We start from the raw sequence: 20,591 nt of genomic DNA, 5'->3' as shown, positions 1-20,591 counted from the left end.
CGGATGAACTGCGTTGTCTCTAGCTAAATACAATAGGCACATGACGGCCATCCTAGACTTGTCCATTCTGATGGAGACCTTCAGTATTATTTTACCAATTCCACGAAAGTATACATGCGATACTATAACAAATAATCGCATATTCATTCATGTAAAAGATGCTTCGAAAAGGGCTCGCAAAGAATTCTGAATGGTGACTGTTACATTTTCGTAAAATCAAGGCATTTTATGTATACAGAAATATATCATTCACAAGCACAAGTATCGGAGGTGGTGTAGAAGGACTTAAACATTCCGAACTGGTGATCTTCATATTAATAGAGGTGTAATGGACGCAGTGAGTTTAATTAGTAAACCGATACTGGAGGGTAGCAGACGAAGTCACCCGAATTAAGCTCTCTTTTGTACATCAAGTCTTACTTATTTCAACGTACACATTCAACATGCCGTATTGTTTATTCTACATATATAGTTCCAGAATATTTAAATGGGAAGTGTGCAAAAGATATTTTACGAAATGTTATCTCTGATCTTATAATCAAACAACACGTACAAAGAGTAGTGGCCTAAAATATCATCTTTTTTAAGTACAATGTATAAAGAAACAGAACAGACTTACATTGTATTTGTCAATGTCTTTACAGGATTTGTATGATATACAAATAGACATTGCCTGAACAATTTCTTAGAACTGTAACTACTTTTTAATAAGAAACACTCATGGTAAATAACAAACAAGAAACAGTAGGATATACGAATGTAAGATACAAATTTTATTAGGTACATATCAGTGAGGTAAAATGCTTTGCATTTTGCAAAATGAGTTAGGAGGGTACAAATCTGGCTAAGTACATGGCAAACGCTTCAAACTGAGAGAGTCCATTACAATAGTAGAAACCCACTGAAAATCATACTTGCATTACCGCAAAATTTCGAAAAAAGTAAGATTTCTAAGTTAGGTACAAATAATATCTAAGTACTGAAGGGGATTTTAGCTGGGATGGTAAAACTGATAATGTACAAGTTTGATAATTTCGAATTCAAGTCTAAAAATTCAATCAAACCCTTCAAAGAAATCTGCCATTTTTCTTATACCAAAATAACTTTATACAGGGAGTAAGAAACCGTGTAACCTTAGAACAAATACTTAATAAGTAACTTAACTAATGAGAAGATTTGCTTCAACATCAGATAAATATCGAAAGTTAGTTTTTTTTATACACAAGTTGTAAAACGTACATTTGCTTCACATTGTCTACAGTACAATGTGAGATACACAAAAAGGTTGAGAATTCTTGTCGTTAAAATCATTTCTATTGATATGATCTAGAAGATATCATTTTTGGCTTAATCTGCAGTTACCATGGTAAAACCCAAGACTTGGCAAATAGTGTTTATTTCAACAATTCCTTATGGAATATCCAACTGCTTGAATATGAAGAAATAGCTAGTCAGACCTGTATAGGCCTGTAACCACCTCTGCATAAGGACAACCTGGCTATAATGGCCACTTAAGCTTACTATTTCCATTAATCCAGGCATTACATATCCTTCTTAACCTGCCTCAAGTGACCAACCGTCTACTATAAGCATTTTCTTCTTCCAGTCCCTTGGGTGGTCGCTATAGACAGGTTTGACAGTATATTTTCTCATGTATATCAAATTCAAAAGTAGACAGCACTCAGAATAAGGACAGACCTCAACAAGTAAGATCTTTCTTGGGTTGCCCATGTCATCTTTGTTTCAGGACTAACATTCTTGTGTCCTGCAGTTTGGGGTGAAACTGCTAGGTGCATGACTGACCTCCTAGTGGCAAAGAATCCATTAAATGCTGGAACAAAATCCAGATCTTTCCAAAAAAATTTCACCACCATGTCCTTATGCCAAGGAGTGGACAGTCAACATTTCAGTAAAAATGAGTGAAGATAAACTCATTGGCAGAGGAGGTAAGAACTTGTCGTCAAGTGTGACACTGAACTTGGCTTATGACAGTAGCAGCTGCTTCCATACTGCATGTGTGAAGGCTGTACTTCAGATATGTGAGAATCATTATTGCTACAAACATGCCCAAGTCTAATGAAAGGCACTGATGATGTGAGGACAAAAACTCTTCTTAATGCAAGTTGAAGAAGTATTAGTATTGCTCATCATCTGCAATATCAAAAGATTGCTTTTGCCATAATTTTTATGTGGGGGCATTCTTCCTAAGTGCAAAGATTGGCTGAACTAGGTTGACATTACAAGAATTATTCTTTTTTCTTTTGTCTGTCATTGATTTAAAGTCCACATTGGCTTTCTGTAAATTCTACACTTTCGATATGAAGAAATTCTTATTAATGTAAGAATGTTAACAGTCAAGCAACACTTCTATGTATCAATCAAGCCGTATTACATTTCTGGTTGTATTTGTAACAATTATTGCTTTCTGCAGTTAACCATAGTACCTACATCATCTTAGCCTTACATCAGACTTGGGCACATACAGAATCACAAAATACTATCAGGGTTTCTGCGACATGGTTTCTGTTTAGGCCTGCAGTTTATATACTAGTAATCACTATGTTTTGATTTGTCAGATTTAGTTTGGCTACTCTAGCTACATGATACACTCTATCAAACCAACATAACTAACAATTCCTCATTCCTGCCCAATTCCTGTACAGTGTATATATATCTTACATAGTATTCATTCACAAAATAGACTTGTCTCAATGCTTGGTCACACATTTGGCGTATCTCACATCATGTCGTTTCCTAACGATTCTGACGTTCTACTTTAAAAACGCAATGATCCCTTTTCAAAGGGAACCCTAGAAGCAGTGGCATAAGGCACAGCTAGCTTTATACAACAAGCACCCTTACTGATACAAAGAGAAGTACTTCCATATAAATCCCCCCGCTGTCCATCTGAATGGTTTGTCCCAACTCTGTAAAGTCTGTAACAGGCACAAACTATTAGCTTCAAAGGGGTGGTCAGGTTTCTGCCAATAGATATTCCTTTATGATACCATAGGAGATAAAGGAAAAACCAATGTGTGGCCTGTCTACATCAAACTATCCCTATGTGATAACTGCCACTCTGGGTACATGTATATACAATGGCTGTGTTAGTATTCTCTGCTAAGTACAGCATATTTCAAACTCCAACTTTTGGTCCAGATCATTTTGATCCCCATATGACCAGGCAATTTTTCTCTCTAAAAGATTCTACAGAAAATGAAAGATAAATGGTGGCTCTAATATCATACTGTTACTTCTTTGATCCAAAAACTTTCATTCAGTACTTTTTCACCATACAAATTTTTGCTACCTTTGCCGTTCCTAAACTTTTACCCTTTTTACGTCGATGAAGGTTAGACATCCAGGTAATAAGATATGCAAAAAAGCATCATGTTATCTGAAATGTCCGACAGTTTCCAAAATCATACCAATTGCTTGAGTAACTGCCTTTTGGCGAATTTTACCCTTTTTATTGCCAAGTTCTTCAGCCAAAAGATATTTGGTGCCAGAATGAAAGGGTTAAGTAAGGTGCCACCAATGAACCACCAATGATCTTTCACTTTGGGAGAACCTCTTAGTTTCTAACATCATCCCATCCGACCAAACACAAGTTACACCCAGTTTGGCACATATGTTCAACATTTTTCTGATTGTTCTTCCTTCAGTTCAGAATTCCCATCTTATCTTATCTACAAGTATAAAAGTAGCGCTGACTCAGACGCACGCGGCTCGAGAAATGACGACGCCTTCCTCCCGTACGTCTTCACCCGACCTGTGCGCTCGTCTTGGCAGTGAACGGTATCCCTCGGGATGCTTGTCCTGATAGCTGATTGGTCTGTCGTCGTAGTAGCTATGCCTGTTGTTTTGATGGCTGGCGTAGTACGCTTGATGATTCGCTTGCCTCTCTCTCTCCAGGCGTTCACGCTCCCACTGCGCCGGCCCCGCCGATCGCGGACGTACCGGGTAGCGCTCTTCCTCCGCGACTCGCGATGCCCCCGCAGACCGTGGCCTGTTCTGGTATCGCCTCTCTTCGGGCGATCTGTTGCCGTATTGTTGTTGGTTTGGCGGCGGTGGCGGTCTGTCGTAATAGTCTCTCTTGCCGTGATAAGCAGGTTCCTCCCTTATGGCAGGCACTGGACGTAGCCTGCTGTAAGGGTAGCCTGCTTCTTGTGGGTGGTAGGGAGGGGGGCCTTCCGCGGGGGGTTCCCGCTGCTGAAGGGGGCGGTAGTAGCTGTGGGGGGCGGTGGGAGGGGGATGGGCCTGTCTGCGAGGGTCATCAGCTCCGGGCGTGCGCGGTCGGTGTGGCGGATGTCGCGGGTCTGTGGGTTTGGCGTAGCCGTCGTGATGGGCGTTGGCACGCATCTGATCGGGGTGGGGGGTGCCCGCCTGGCTCCGACTGGGTCTACGGTAACAATGTTTACAAACAAATAAGTAAACAATAAAAACAATTTTTCCAGCTCTACCAGCCAGCAGCTAGCACCCATATTGCCAAGATTAATAGTGATAGTTATGGCAAATGTAAACAAAAAATCTTCAATTATGGTGACAGTGATTTCTGCATTAGAGCTCAAGATGCATGTACATGTATGTTACATGATGATATGGGGAAAGGAATCATCAGAAATTAATCCAAAGACAGATGCAAAATCATGTGCAGCATGACCTGTGTAAGATTAATGCAAAAAATTGCATTAAATGCAGAATTAAGACATAAAAATGATTTGACAATTGTAAACACTTGAAGCACAACTGTGATCATCAGTGAATGTACCAAGCCACCATAATGCTCAAAGTTACAAGCACTGTAGGAAAAAAATCATTGCACACACTGTTATTGGGTGCAGCATGCAGTTGATCAGGAATGATCTAGATCTCCAGGCAGATATCAAGAAATGGCTCAGTCTCAGTTTTTGTACATGTTTTTGCAACATTTAGTAGCAACTGTTGAAGAATCAAACAGATGCACCTCTAGAAAGAAGCTGAATCAACATTAATTTGTACTTTCTCTTACAAAAATTGGATTAACAACTACCCAATTTTTTACACTATCCAACTCCAGTCTTTGTTAAGGAATGAGCAATCCACACTGTCTGTGATGTTCTTGTTCATTCCTTGACAAAGACTGGCATTTAACAGTTGAAAATTGGGTTACTGGTAAGTCCATATTTTGCATTGGAAATTACAGTAACTTTGATCCAAAATGACTTCTAACAAGAACACAGATGAACTTTAAAGTTGACAATAAAAAGATACACTAAATGTTACAAAAACACATGTAAAACACGGAGCCTCAGAGCCAGACCCTTACAACTGCTTGAAGGTTGGATCAGAAAGGGTAGATTATATATGGCATAGCACAGCAAGCAACAGGATGAACTACTATATACATGCAGTAAGTATAGCATGCTAATGATCGTCATATCAAGGAACCTCATTTACATCATACAGAGACAGTTACAGGATGACAGTCAATATATAAAAGGTTTTGGGATGAATTTCAAATCGTTAATGTTAACTTTTATCTATTTATTTGTTCAGCTGTTTACAAACAGCCAGGGCTGCCCAACTAGCCATAGGCTATTGCAAAGGGCTAACCCTACATGTATGTTAATTGTAATGATTGGATATTGAATGTCTGTCTCTACATGATGTAAAATGGTTTTCCACAATCCCAAACAATTGGTAAATCATGGAAGCTGTTCTATTAGGTGTACAAATCAGTCCCAAATCAGACAAGCAGATCACCAAAGCCAGCAGGTACAAGCTAACAGAACTACTGCGTGTGTTTTATTGGTGACAGTGGAGCCCTTTTCACGGCTGTGCAATTGTGTTATGAGTATTAAAAGCTGGGAAAACTTGAAAATCTTGCATGCACAGAAAGAGTCTGCTGTATAATTTAGCACTTGATTTTAATTCATTGTTAAAGAATCTTAAAAAGGGTGTGTTATTGCCATTTTGATGATTTTTTGAGAGTCATTTGCTTGTTTTATATACTTTTACATACTTTATATACAATGTGCTACAAAACTTTGAAGTAGATCAATTCCATTTCAGTTTCATTAAAGGTTTTGAGTATTTTCAACACAGAGCTTAGCAGCTTTTCCTTTTTCAACTATTTATGTATGAAACATAGATGGCCAAGTCAAAATGCTGTATTTCTGTATTTCTTTGAGAAGCATAGTGCCAGATATATGTGCTACATGTACAAATCTAGCAAGCAAGGGGGAAAGCAGCAGTGCATTCTAAAAGGAACAATGAAAAAAGCGCAGTGTAAAAGGGCTTCAAGTGAAATTCTTTCCAACTGACACAAAATGTGTAGCATGTGTCACATTTCAACTGCAATTGTGAGTACTTCAAAAAGTTCTACCAGTGTTCTTTATCTGTATGCCCTCCTTTTGAAGGGGCAATCTGTGTCAAACTATAACACCGGTAGTTCTATCAGCTTTCACCATTGGCTGCACCACGGCATTAGCAGCACCCTTAGCCAATCACGGTGAAGTTAACAACCATCCAACCAACCAACCCATGATTTGTTTGAGGTGTGAGGAAGGAAGGCAAGCAATGAAACATGCCAATACCTTAGAAATCTAGTTCGAAATAAGTATAAGTTTTGGCAGCGATCGTGTTTCCAGAAGTACCCCTCCTAAAGGGAGACACACAGACACAGGCGTGACCCGTCATATTGTGTTGCACAGTCCGACAAACGGCGTAAAGACGCCGTAGCAAATATTTAACATATATAACGCAAGTTCACCTTTATCCGTGGGGTAACCTATATCCGTTGCTTTCCAGAACGGGGTGTTTAGGGATATCATTTCGACTGACGGTGGTTTAAAATTAACTTGCATGTATATGTTGAAAATATTACAATTTGAAACCACCGTTCATCGACTTGATATCCGAAATTTCCCCGTTTGTTTTCAAACAACGGATATAGGTAACCCCTCAGATAAATGTCAACGAGCATTACACACAGGGAGAACACAAATGCAACGCAAAACAGTTACAGAGGCAAGATGGTCAGAGTTATTTACGTTTTCTAGTTCTACAAAGACGACTCATACAAACATGCAACAATCTCTTTAAAGTATTAAGCGGTAAGTTTATGACTAGGACACATAATGTGTGAGATTAGCTACAGAAAAGTACAGTAGATTATAACTGAAATTTACAGCAGATATTGTAATAACATATAATTCAAGGCATGTTAAGCAACATTCAAGGATTGCATTTAGTAGTTTGACAAAGTTTTTAGTAGTTTGAGTAGTTTCTGCCGAAATTATAGACAGAATAAACAAGAAAAACAAAGGTAGAAAGAAAAGAAAGGGTGAAAGCGAAGCAAAATAATTTGGTGAAAATGTGATCTTTAGTGCAATATCATAGATGCTTACGATGACTGTACAACAGAATATGAAGGGTCACAATTTAATAATGTTAAAATGTGCTTGTGAACTTGATTTTCCTTCACCCTATTACATCATGTCGAACAAAGTAACAGTGTGTGATGCTTGGTCACTGTGTGGTCATGTGACAAACATTATGACACTGATGTGTAAAATTCTAAAAAGTACTCTATGATATGAAGGATGGAGATGTGTGTGGCACCAAATAAGGAAAAAATTACATTAACATATTACTAATTATACAGTATCACAACACCACAGAGGGTTTTCAGTGCAATAAGTCGAAATTTAAGTCATAAATGTATATGGTGAAAATTAAAAATTTTGTACACAAGAAAGAATTTATTTTCAGTACTTTACAAACTATCACCAATTGAAATCCAATTATTGTGACTTTTTTTTTTCTGAAACCTTCTGTGGTAGAAATGATATGTACTCTCACAGTCATCCTCCTACGCAGGAACATCCAAAAGCCAAACCACCTGTCTGGATGTACCCTGCTTTCTCAACCGTCACCCTTAGTTCCTGTGGGCGTCCCCCCAAACCAGCTGTCAGCCAATCAGAGAGTAGGCCTTTCAGATCTCGTATATATAAGGGTAAGCTCATTAATATTTATAAGCAGGGCAGTCAGAAACTAAGCGTGACGGTTGAGAAAGCAGGGTACATCCAGACAGGCAGTTTCGCCGTTGGACGTCCCTGCGTAGGAGGATGTCTCACAGTTATCACCCATGTTTTCCAACCCATTTTAATACCCGTTGTCCCGTTCTTTCCCCGAAACAGAAGAGTGCTGTGTGTTTACCTAGTTTGGTACATAGCTGGCCGGCTACAGGAGGGCAGAACAGGACAGATCAGGTCAGAACCGGATCAAGCCGGATCAAACCGGTAAAGAAAGACATGGTTGACAAGGCAGAAAAAAAATCATAGCTGCACTTAGAGAACTTACCATGCAAACTTAAGGCATGCAGTCTTTAGTATTCAAATGCACCTTGTAATATGACTTAAATTAAAAAAAAGATAAAACAATTTCATAAGAATTAATTTTGGCAGAGGGAATAGGTATCCCCTACAGATGGTCATTTTGCCCAAACTTGGAAATTAAGTTCAGACTTGTCAATGTTGTATCAAAAGATGCATCTAAACAGATCAATGCAAGCACTATAATGAAGAAAGACATGCACACAGTATGGTATGTGATGTATAGTGTCTCTTCTGCTACCTACAGAGTCCAAATCAAATGAATTATGAATATTAAATCATAATACAAGTCAACAACATGCACCATGCAAGCAGTGTATATTCATACATTCAAGAACACTGTATGCTGTTGTAGACAGTGCAATGGCATACTTTATTTCTAATCAGAATGAAGAAAGTTTAAGAATTACAAGTTTGGTTGGATGTAAGATGTATTCTTGTCCTTCAGTATAAATATCAATGAGTAGTAAAGTTGTTACAAAAAATACAAAGAATGTATTTTCACTTTATGGACTGTAAAATATGTTTATGTTATTGTACTTTGGTTTTGAATGCTATGCACTGCAAAATCAACCTTCACCATGCAAAGTTGTTTGCAAAGTAACATCAACTTGGGGGTTATACAGCCAAATATGAAAAGCCTGTACACAGAATATATCTGAATAAAGTACATCCATTCTTATAAACCAGCCACTATGCAGCAGTAAGACAAGACGAGAGACGTACCCATACCCCCGGGGGAGGCTGCTGAAGTTCCTGGGTGCGGGTGCGTAGTTGGAGTGCTGAGGGGGAGGGGGGTCCTGTCTCCTGTTCCCTGGGGGAGGGGGATCCTGTCTCCTGTCCCCTAGGCTGGGTACGGGGGGTTGGTAGTTGGGGTACTTGCCAGGATGTCGCTGAAATTTCTCTTGTTGGGTCCTGGGTCAAAGCCTGCAAAGGATAGGATTGGTTAGATAAGTACAAGGTCAAGAGGAAATAAGAGTAAAGGATTTCATAAAAGGTATACAGATTGGGGTTTTGCTAAAAATGTTGGTCATCAAGTCTGCTGCTTTCAACATTTTTGCACAGCTTGCTTGTTATTATATCATAACATGTACATGTATCATACACAGACCATTCCTGAATACAAGTCAAGTTACTGTAAGTATAATATATATTTGTAAAAAAATGACACATATGTGAGTCATAAGTCAAAACTAACCTACAGTTGCAACAGCTATAACCATCTCCACTCACCTTCCTGACTTCAATACTGCTGTGTCTCCTGTTGTCTTCATATCTGTTCACCTCGGGACTCCGCGGTCTCCGTCGCGCCACGTCGGGCGGACTCTGCGGCCGCACCCCCGGTCCCGGCTGCCTGGCGGGCGGACTCTGTGCGCGACCGGCCGGTCCGTACCGCTGCAGGTCCGGACTTCTCGGTCGGCGCGGCTCGGGGTGGGGGTAGCGCGAGGCGTCGGGAGTTTTGGGCCTGCCTGGACCTGTCCCTGGTGATGACTCCTCTCCTCTTCTCTTGGCCTGGTACTCCTACAAGCAGATTTTTGTTAACGCTAGTTCAACTTTATCTTCTGGGTAACCTATATCTGTTGTTTATAAAAGCAGTGTATTTAGGGATATTTGGTCAAGGGACTTGATATCAAGCCAGCGGACAGTGGTTTCAAACTGCAATATTTTGAAATATATTTTTTTAAACATTGTAAGTTAAAACCACCGTCCATCCACTTGATATTCCTATACTGTTTTTATAAACAACAGATGAAATTTAACTAGCAATACTGTTTTTGAAGTGTTGGACAATCATATTTTTCTGTAGTCTGTTCATGAAATAAACTTTCCTCAATTTCCTGACAATCTCTATGATAGTATGAAATAACATGTTGTAAACGTTGTCAGTCTCATCTGCTAAAGAAGGGAGTATCTTATTCAGACATCTAAAACAGCCATTCAAGAAGCTGTACTACACTGTTCAAGCCTTTTCATGCACTTAAGACATGAAAGCATTACTAGTACCTGTCTGAGCCTGTTCATCCTCTCCTGCATGCGGTCCTGTCTGATCTGGGACATGGACTGCTGCTCCTGCATCTGCTTCTGCTGCCTCTCCTGCGCCTGTTTCCTGCGCAGCTCCGCATGTTTCTGTTGGATCCTAGAAACAGACACGGCAGCCGGTCAGCAATGGGTATGTTAGGATTATACATGTAACAAGAGTCTACCACTCAAAAGTCACAGCCACTGCATTTTCCAGAACTCAAAATATCAAACCTGGATGTTCTGCCACAGTACCGTAGCAAGCAGCTAGAGGGCCCAAAATATAATCGCTTCCAGGTATCATCAAGACCTACCCACATACTGAATAAATACAATCCATCTAGGCATTCTCGAGTTATGCTGTTCTTCTACAATCAAACACTACCCAAAATAGATCCTTCTTGGAGACAGTCAAACCAGTACTCATAGCCACCTCTACATTAGGACAGTTTTTTGTGTCCCACAGCTTATCATCTAATTAACACAGGCTTTACAAATCTGTCTGCAGTATCCACCTTAATACTGTGTGAAGTTCCCTGAGTGCTTGAAATAGTCAGGTTTGACTGTACAGTTGATACATTTTTAAAACCAAAGAAGCCCTGGCTTTGAAAGGATATAAAAATGGAAATGATAAAAGTAAAAGTCATTACAACTTAGTACACGATGGACAAATGTGAAGTCTTACCTCTCCTGTTCCTCCTGAGCTGCCCTGTATGCTGCCTCTCTCTCCCTCTCCTGCTTCTCTTGTTCCTTTCTTCTCCTGTCCTCTTCCTCTTTCTGGCTCTCCAATGCCCTCTCTTCTGCCTTTCTGTGTCTCCCAAATCTAAAAAGAAAATGGATGTCAACTGTGATTTGCAATTCTTCCTATGTCAATGGCTCCAACACATAGCTGAAATTCTTGACTTGATAATGACAACAGAGGTCACTATTTAAAACCAAATTTTCATCATTGTACTTATTTTATCACTCTCATGGCAGAAAGAAAACAAAATTCTCATTGCTTAAATCAAACGTCCTGAAAATACTCCCTATTCCCCCAACTGCTAAAATTACCAACAGCAATTTTGAATGGATTTACAATCTGCTGCAGTACCTGAAAATAATGATAGAGGGCAGATATCACATTATTCTTTGAGATGTCAATAACTACCAAAATTCATACAAATCCATAAAAAGGATATTAAGCAATAGGGCATAACACACCAGCTCTGAAGGCACGTGGCACGGTAGCAGCTGGTTATATTACACTGACCTACCTGTTGCATATAACCTTTGCACATCTGACTGTAATGTTGTTTAAAGCTATTGGGCTACTGGTACAAAAACAGGAACAACAACTACTTCCTTTAAGTTAAACATCATAACAAACTGCCCCTCACCTGAACATGGACCCTAGTCCCTTGAACAGTCCTTCCTTCTTCTTCTTCCCACTCTTCCTGAAACTGGTCTCAGCCAGCACAATGTTGTCCCCCACCAGCGAGGACCGGTTGGACGAACCTTGCTCCTTCCCGCTGTGGCTCTCGCTCTCGCTGGCACTCTCTTTCACTACGGGGAACAAACCCACAACGTTCTACATTCTACTGTTCCACAAACACTAGTTAACATGCAGTACACATGTCAGTTCCAAGGTGGCTGCTTGCCATGTCAGTTTGTGGGATGTTTCATCTTTTTCAGGATGAGAGCTTTTCGGTTGAAGTTTGAATGGCTTCGTTTGACATAAACGTACCGTAGGACAAAACTAAAAGTACTAGGCACTGCCTACAAATAATAGGATTTTTTTAGAAGAAAAAAAGCTTCCAAAACAATTAATGCGATTTCAACATCATTTTGAAAATGCTTAAAATACCATTCAAGTGCCAGAAAGATACGTTCTTTTACGACATTTGATTTAAGACATCTGTTTATTTTTATGTTCTAGTCACCAAATGTTGTTTTGAATCTTATTTTGAAAGAAACACATTTTATAAGCATCACAAGTCAATGCAGCAACCTAGGATTACAAATATGTTATTAATATCACCTAGTCTACAATAACAAGTGCTGTCTCATGCAAAACAGCAGCATGTCACATGCAGAACAGAACCAAGACAGCACTGCATCCCCAACAATAAACTAAAAATATATGTACCTTTCAAGAACGTACTAAAACAAGGGCACAATGACATGCACCACCACCAAGCTTGTGAGTTGGATACAATTCAGAAACATTACAAAGAGAAGGCTGCTTTAAAATAATTGTATGTCTTTTCAAAGACTGCTTGAAGCTATGACCAAATATGTACTTTTTTATCTCCGTTTTATTTCAATTTTAAGAACGGATGCTGCCCTTTCATCTTGAGTAATGTTTCTGGAGACAAAAATGGTAGACACATGAGCAAAATAAAAACCTTTCCTTTGTATTCTCCTGTCTTCATCAACCAATAAGAGAAGGAAATGTGATTTACAAACTGACCTACTAATCTTCCTTATTTTGACAACTTAAAGCTTTAATTTCTAAATTATTAGAGACAAAAAGAATACAAAGGTGTAGGAAACATTTTCCACAACAGTCCTAAACTAAAATCTACGGCATGCACATAGTTTCCTGCCACCTTTGCCCCATATAAAGCCACAATAACCATGCTTACTCGAATAGCTTCGTGGCAAGTTTTGATTGGCTGAAAATAACACAAAAGAAGCAGAGAGACAATTTCAGGATGTGCAAAATACGAGAAATGCAAAAAGGGACAAAACACAAACGTCCCTTCGAGCATTTCTCTCATGCAATGACTTCAATATAGAATGGCAAAACATACTACATGTGTATGCAACAATGCAATTACAATAAAGATTAAAAAATGAAAGTGTGAAATTGCCAGTGACATCAATAAAATGGTGCAAAAAATAAAAGTTGAATGCAGTACAAAAACATGAATGTATTGTTACAGTGCATCATAAATGTATGTCAAATTGGATATTACATATATGTAGACATATGCAAGTATATCATGCTACTCTGAATAACACAAACAAAATGCAATATGGCAACATAAAACATTAAGTGAACTTTATAAGGGTACGAGATGAAGAGTTAAAATACTAGGACGGAAGGTGTGGGGAGGGGGGTGGTACAACTGTACAAGGAAACAAGTTCGCGAGTAGATGACTTCGCTAAGAGAAGGTCTTAGTGAAATAAGCGAACTTAAAAATCTTGCGAACATAAATGAACTTACAGTAATGAAGTACTTGTACAAGCTAAAGAGAAGCCTGTTGGTATGGAAATGGAGTGTTGTGCATATTTCTAAGCAAGGCTGCATCAAAATCCCCAAAAGTTAAGAATTCTGAGTAACTTACAAGTTTCCATCCTAGGTCTTGACTTGACGTCTGGCAATGGCGCTTCGTACGACCTGTCAACGGCGGCACGGAAGCTCTCATTACAAGCCCTCCCTCTCACCGCCTTCACGCGAGGCCGGGCCATGGCGTCGTGGTCCTCTTCCGATACAAGTTCCTGAATTGCGGTCTGTAAACTCTCCAGCGAACTGGACTTTTTCATGCCCAGACTTGGCCCAATGTCTCGTGTAGGGGAGTCTAGTAGAAGGGAAAAATAGATTGGAAATCATTAGCGTATACTTCAACATGTATGTAGGTTGTACACATGTACATTGAACATGCAGAGCTTTCCATGCAGTAAATCTGTATATAGTGATTGTCCACCACCAGGCAACCGTTTTCCCGCCATTGCTCCAAGTGCTATAAACATTCCTTGCCAAGCCAAGCTTTTGTGTTTTTCCCCACATGCATATATTGAAAGCAAAGTGTAGCAATGTAAAGTATAAGCAGGAGCAGCTTGCTGGAAAGCAACAAAGACAAAAAGTAGCGGGGTGTTAAAAGCGCATAATCTGCAGAGCTGCCTTCAGAGGAGAATGCATTGCAACTTAAAATTATCAAAATCCATGGATGTTTGTTTTCCCTTCACTCAACATAGAAAGGTAGAGGTATGGTCATTGGGTGGAGGAAGTATATATATTGGGTAGACTACCCTAGAGAGTGCAATCTGGCAGATTTGGAGATCTGACAGAATCACTGATTCTCTCAACATAGACTCTGATAACGATCTCGGACAGAAAGATAGTCAGAACTTATAACCTTTCATGTTGCTTTAGATGAATGGAAATATGGAATGACTTCAAATTTATGGCTAGTAAATTGGAAAGCATCTTAGCATCCAGATCAGTCTCTGTCCAGTGTCCACATATGATCTCTACCAGCAGACAGATTGTAATCACTAGCCTGACATACAATGTATGTATGAAAGTCTAAAAGATGGCATCCATGGATAATGACATGCAGTGTTACATGTCTCCATCTAACCTAGGGAGTTGTCCTGAGTATCAGCGAGGCTAGGGTCAGTGTGAGAAGTGGGAAGACCTGTGGGGGAGAGTATAGAGCGTAGGTGGTCACATTGAAGGATGAAAAATACTTGGATTCAATATTCGTTGTACATGATTGTAACAAGTTTTTCTGAGATATGCAACTGGAAGGCTTTCATAACAATTAAAAATATTTTACTTTATTACCTTGTGAAGGGGAAAATAGAGGTATAGTTTCACCCAACTTCTACATAACATTTTGTAGATTTAAGTATAACTTGTTGGCAAGTTGTTGCTTTATTTGAACAAACTGAATGGTGCCGCTACACAAAACTTGTACACAATGTATCACTGAACACAGTCAAAGGTGGGTGGGTGGGTGTCGAGAAGAAGAAAAGGTAATGGAACTATAAGAATTAAGAGTTTAAATTAGAACAGGAGATAGTACTTAAATACATGTTCAATTCTTTGCAACTTTGCCACATACAGCATCACACCAACAGCATTATATACATGTAGGACACACTTGTTTTGTTACCAAAAATATCTTCACACGCCTTAATCAAACTTCTTTTATCTTAAGGCTTAAACTATTTTACCCTTACCTAGATTCGACAGGTTGGTTTTGCTCATAATAGAGTCCGCCGAGTTGGTTCGGACCAGCTGGCCTGGACTGTCATCTCCAACTGGACTGGTCAGGCCACCAAAGGCTGGGGGGGACAACACATTAAAAAAAATTAAGAACATTGTCTCAAACATATTGGAATGATTGGTTGTCAGAGATTTTTTAATGTACCTAATGTTTATGCAGCACTGGGATGACAAAACCCCCTATCCTGAGACCATGATAAAATGTACCTTGAATCTGGAACTTAACCTAAAACAGTACTATCGTCTTCTGACACTACTACTTTGTTGCGTGGGCGTGGTGAAATTATATAGCGAAGATGATGGCCATGCTCCCCCTTGGGAAAGGCAAATTTCCTGATGTGAAGTGATGCCCACTGTCATAAGTGTGCCCTAGAAATACAGTATGCCAACATTTTCCACCAAGAGTCACTATTTGTTTCAGTATCTAGCACTGATAAGCCACATTGCTAACCATTACCAGCTATGTTTTGTACATTTTCCCTGTGGCAGCCCAGATGTATTGGTCATCACAGTGACACGTGATTAATTTCACATGTCAATCAAAATCTACCAAACAGATTCCTGCCTGTCAATCTTGCAAAAACACATTTTTACCAACAGCAAAAACACTCAGCACTCCCTTATGCATATGTAATTAAGAAAACAAGAAAAAAAAAACAACACAATTTCTCAGGCATTTATTTTTCAGGCAGAACAAACATTTACATGAACAGGAACCAAGAGCTAAATACCAAGAGAGACTATTGACTCAAAAGCGAACCATATGTTACCCAGCACCAAGAGACCACGTCTAGCGAAATAATAGACGTTAAACGAGGACAACAACAACAACAACAAATTAACATGATAACAGATGGAAAATATGATGCATCTAATCATGAGAATACTTCTCAAATCTGTGCTCCAATAGATTTCTAGAAATTAACTGAGTAACATCAAAAGCATTAGGAAAACAATGCTTATTTTGTTTTCCAATGCAGGTGTAATCAGCTTAAAGTACTTATCATTAATCAAGCACAGAACTCATTAATTAAAAGTACAGCCATGAGAGACTTGTGGCATGACGTATTCATCAGAATAAGAATATTCTACAAGGATTCTTACAAACTTTAGATAGTTACAAGCAGAAAGACGAACAATCTTTAGCTACGGCCGCGTGGCGCGTTGGCACACCCGATCCCTCGATCTCGGAAGTTAAGCAACGCGCGGTCCGGACAGTGCTTGGATGGGGGACCAACCAAGGACGTCCGGATTGCTGTAGCCTCACGAAGTTTTCACGAAATCGTCTTCCGGGAGGGACGTAAAACGGGGGTCCCGTGCTCGAGGAGGTGCCTCGACCACGTTAAACAGCCTCATTACTCGTACTTTGGGTACCTACTGGCTGCAAAATACACCAGATTATTATTATTATTATTAGGCATAAGGAATCATTCTTGAGTGGTTCCATGGAGTAACAACTCATACCAAACCGAAGATGTAGATGCTCTACTCTACTCTTGAGAAAAAGTGGCCTTTCGAAGAAACTTAACCCAAACATGTTTGAGACAAGAAAAGCTACAGATAAAATTCTACAGCCAGCAAAGCAATGACATGCCCCATTTGTAAAAGGCTCTCTGGTATTTAATAAGATGGACAGATACATAGAGGCCGAGATCGTCAGAGGAGCGACAATGGGCTACCAGCCCTCCAGCTCCTGACTGCAGAGACAAACCACGGAGTCTCTACGGTTCAGGTAAATTCAGGTAAATTTGTCAGCAATGCCCTTCATGGAAAAACTGCATCTGAAGCCATATCCCATGTGATCCTATGATCTGTGACCAAAGAGGTTAAAAACAAACTATCTGACTTTCTGAGCCTGACTATGAAACCTACCTTACTCACAAGAAAATCACACTTCAGTTTTGGCCCTGGTCCCTTTTTCTGTCCTTCACTCAGACAATTATCCGTACACCACACAACAATCCCTTTTGGAATGCTTGGCCCTGTTTTTTTGATCCACCACAAATGAGGACTGAGCATAGCACTAAATTTGGGGCTAACATGCCCATGGTTTGTGAGACAGTCCCATGTGGATAGCTCCTCCCTCCCAGCATGTCATCCCTCTCAACAATCTGTCCTGCACCTGTTCATGCGATGACAGCTAAGGAACATCCCTATCTTTCACAATGGTTTAGACCAAAACTAGGTAACACTGAGGCATCTTGGAAGGTGCTAGTACTAAAAAAGGGGTGGACAGCTCAACAGAAGGGTTGGAGAGTAGAAAGTGGGTTTTGATGGATGGTGAAAAAATTTGAGAAACTTGAGGCTCTCACAGGGGGGCCAACCCTGGTATCTTACCATCAGATCCATCAGTACAAAAGGTTAAGCATAGGGCAACCTTCTGGGGCTCTGAGGCCATCATTCTCTTTGGTAATAAAATGGAATTTGACACTTCTGTAAAGGCACTAATGTCTGTTGGTGGTGGCTTTGTGAAGGGAAAAGGACCTATCTATTGGCTGTGTCTGAAGTTTGTGATTGAAACACTTCTGTCATACAATTAGTAGAATTACAAGACACATATACCAGTAGCAGTGTTAGAGGATATGGTGAAAACCCTGAAAAAAATCACTGAAAACATTTAGCGATTTACAGGATTCCCTGAATTGATGCAAACATTGTAGAAATTGGTCAACTACTCTGCAAGATAACTTGCATTAAACAAAAAAGTTAAACTCTGAGTCTGACTGGCTAACTCCTCCCAACTTATTCATTTATTTTCTCAGCAAGCCAAGCAGTCTAGAGACTACAATGTACTTGACACATGGATTGAAGCATCCATTTGTTAATTTATTCATTGTTGGAAAAGACTGGGTGGTCCTATAAATTTTGAGAAACTTTTCCCCAAGGAAACCTAGGCATGAATTTTGTTTTTGTTGTTTATAATCATAGATAAACAACAGCCTGGATAGCATAAACAGTAGATAATGTATGCGAACTATGGGAGAAAAAATTATTGACATGTGCGGCAACGGTAAAACTGCAAATATCTTTCATCCAAAGAATTCCTGAACTAACAGCACAGGCCTTTGAAATTTACATGAATTATAAAAACATAAAACCAATGTTGATATTCACAATTTACAGTAGTCTCTGCCTTCTGTCCTTGATATAATGTTGAATTTGTAACCCGAAATACATTTTGTATTGTCCTCATTGTTATGTATTATGAATTATCAATGAGTCAAGAGCCAGACGTTTCACCCAACATGTAATTATAAGTAATATCACATATGACAGGTGACAATTTGTGCATTATATGATAAGCGCAAAGGGAATCCATCACAATTACATATTTCCCATCTTTTAAGGCTGAATAAATCTTCCAAGGTGACGTCTAGTCTAAAAACTAATTTGCATAATTGTAAAGCTAGAATTCCAATTGACCTAAAAAAAGCATACTGTAAATGCATTTAAGCTTGCAGGGATTTCTTTTGCGGTAGCATGAAAATGCTGTCAGCACGAAAACTGCGAACATAAAACCACCACAAAAATTTCGGCACTTACAGTAGTCTAAAACTGAATTGCATAATTGTAAAGGTAGAATTTCAATTGACCTAGAAAAGCAGACTTCAAAGAGGGTCAGAGGTTACATTAGGACCCACTCACACTGTGTGCAGAGGACAGGTGCAGTGCCTGTTTATAATATCAGAATATACAGCACTTATAGCAAGGCTACAAGGACAGGCAACACTAGTTTACCTTTATCCGTTGTTTTAAAAAATTGGGTTTTTGAGGATAGAAATTTAAAAGACAGTGGTGTCAGACTGCAATAGCTTAAAACTATTGCAGTTTGAAACCACCTTCTGACGACATGATGCTCATAAATACTGTTTTCAAAAACAACGGATATAGGTTACCCCACGGATAAAGGTTAACTAGCATTATAACATATGCAAATAACCTACCCTTTAAAGTAACCATACTACAGCACAGTCAAAACTAACCAAGGAGACCACTCAGGAGACCAATCAAATCTAATCTATGTAGACAGGTGGTTGATGTACAAATGTAGGCAGGATTCTAAATGCTTGTGTCAATGGAAAAAATTATCAAATGGACTACCAAAAAGTCATCACACTGGCCATTGATTGTGGTCCCTATGTAAGGGTGGTCATTGAAAAAGCAGCTATATCTCATGTGAACTTAGCTTAATCTCGATCGTAGCTGTGAGAAAAATAAATTAAAGAAACTTCCCACCTTCTGTATCCGATATAAATTGAGACCTGGATCCCTCAGGTTGTTTGACAAATTAACAACTCTATCCAATCGCACAATGGTAACAGATGTTGATTGTAAACCTACTGTATTGGGCATATCCTCAAGTGAAGACAAATCTGCTCAATACAATGCTTTACCATGCTTTATATGCACTGGCAAACATTGGAAACAATTTAGAAGCTATGCCAGGATTCAAATAGCCCTAAAAACCAATAGTATGGGAATGACAAGAGCCCAATCATACTGTTTACATATGGCAGGTGTAACACCTCACCAGTATAGCGGCACAATTCTCAAAGTTGTCTGAGTTTCAACTAAAATATGTTGACAATCTATTATCGCAACTGATTTCTTACCAAGAAAAAATAACTAATTCCTTTACGTAACAAAGCATGTTTAAAATTTGTTTCCTTTATTTCTTACAGATAATCAACATACTCACAGCAGACACAAGTCACTTAGGTTGGATAACCCAACTATTGGGTACATCTGCATCTGAAGTGCATTCCTGACTTGTTTGTAGAAGAAACCACACAAGCACCAAACATATAGTGCGGTACACAATATCCTAGGAGCAAGACTAAAGGTAGACATCTACACAAAAAGAAATTACACAAAATTTCATCCCAAATACTTTTAGAGCATAGCACAAATGTGACCCCATACAGTATTCAAATTATAACAAAGCTGATGGAATGTTTCCTTATAGTTTTTATGTCCTAAAATTGTGGCGTCGAATAGTCGAGTGGCTAGGCTAGCAGATACCAGATCGAGAGATCACGAGTTCGATTCCTTGCATTCCAGGCTAGTCATTGTGTCCTTGGAACAGGCACTTAACACGACTTTCGTCACTCCACCCAGGTGTACAAACGGGTACCTTACTTTGGTTGGGGAGGTAAAAGGCAGTGGAAGGAGAGGGTTAGGCTCTGTCTTCCAA

The 20,591-nt window shown here is 39.4% G+C and overlaps 2 protein-coding genes across 2 annotated transcripts in view; both read right to left on the bottom strand.

Annotated features, from left to right (window-relative positions):
* Positions 1 to 752: 752 nt before the first annotated feature.
* Positions 753 to 11,567, bottom strand: LOC118424949 (basic salivary proline-rich protein 2-like). The gene is made up of 7 exons (XM_035833756.1): positions 11,560 to 11,567; positions 11,083 to 11,220; positions 10,383 to 10,515; positions 9,612 to 9,899; positions 9,105 to 9,271; positions 8,203 to 8,226; positions 753 to 4,402 (listed from the first exon to the last, which is right to left on the bottom strand). The coding sequence occupies exons 1-7, from the start codon at positions 11,565 to 11,567 to the stop codon at positions 3,715 to 3,717; spliced, it is 1,446 nt and encodes a 481-aa protein (XP_035689649.1). The 3' UTR covers positions 753 to 3,714.
* Positions 11,568 to 11,772: 205 nt separating this feature from the next.
* The window catches only part of LOC118424948 (partitioning defective 3 homolog B-like), a 57,191-nt gene continuing 48,372 nt past the window's right edge, over positions 11,773 to 20,591 (bottom strand). The window contains exons 19-23 of the mRNA XM_035833755.1: positions 15,352 to 15,456; positions 14,748 to 14,804; positions 13,731 to 13,964; positions 13,025 to 13,054; positions 11,773 to 11,942 (exon numbers count right to left, since the gene is read on the bottom strand). Coding sequence (XP_035689648.1) covers positions 11,773 to 11,942; positions 13,025 to 13,054; positions 13,731 to 13,964; positions 14,748 to 14,804; positions 15,352 to 15,456 — 596 coding nt within the window. The remainder of the gene's footprint in view (positions 11,943 to 13,024; positions 13,055 to 13,730; positions 13,965 to 14,747; positions 14,805 to 15,351; positions 15,457 to 20,591) is intronic.

This window comes from Branchiostoma floridae, chromosome 10 (assembly GCF_000003815.2).
Source record: "Branchiostoma floridae strain S238N-H82 chromosome 10, Bfl_VNyyK, whole genome shotgun sequence".
Taxonomy (NCBI): domain Eukaryota; kingdom Metazoa; phylum Chordata; class Leptocardii; order Amphioxiformes; family Branchiostomatidae; genus Branchiostoma; species Branchiostoma floridae.
Note: the sequence above shows the minus strand (reverse complement) of the source record. Positions and strands in the feature narration are given on the sequence as shown.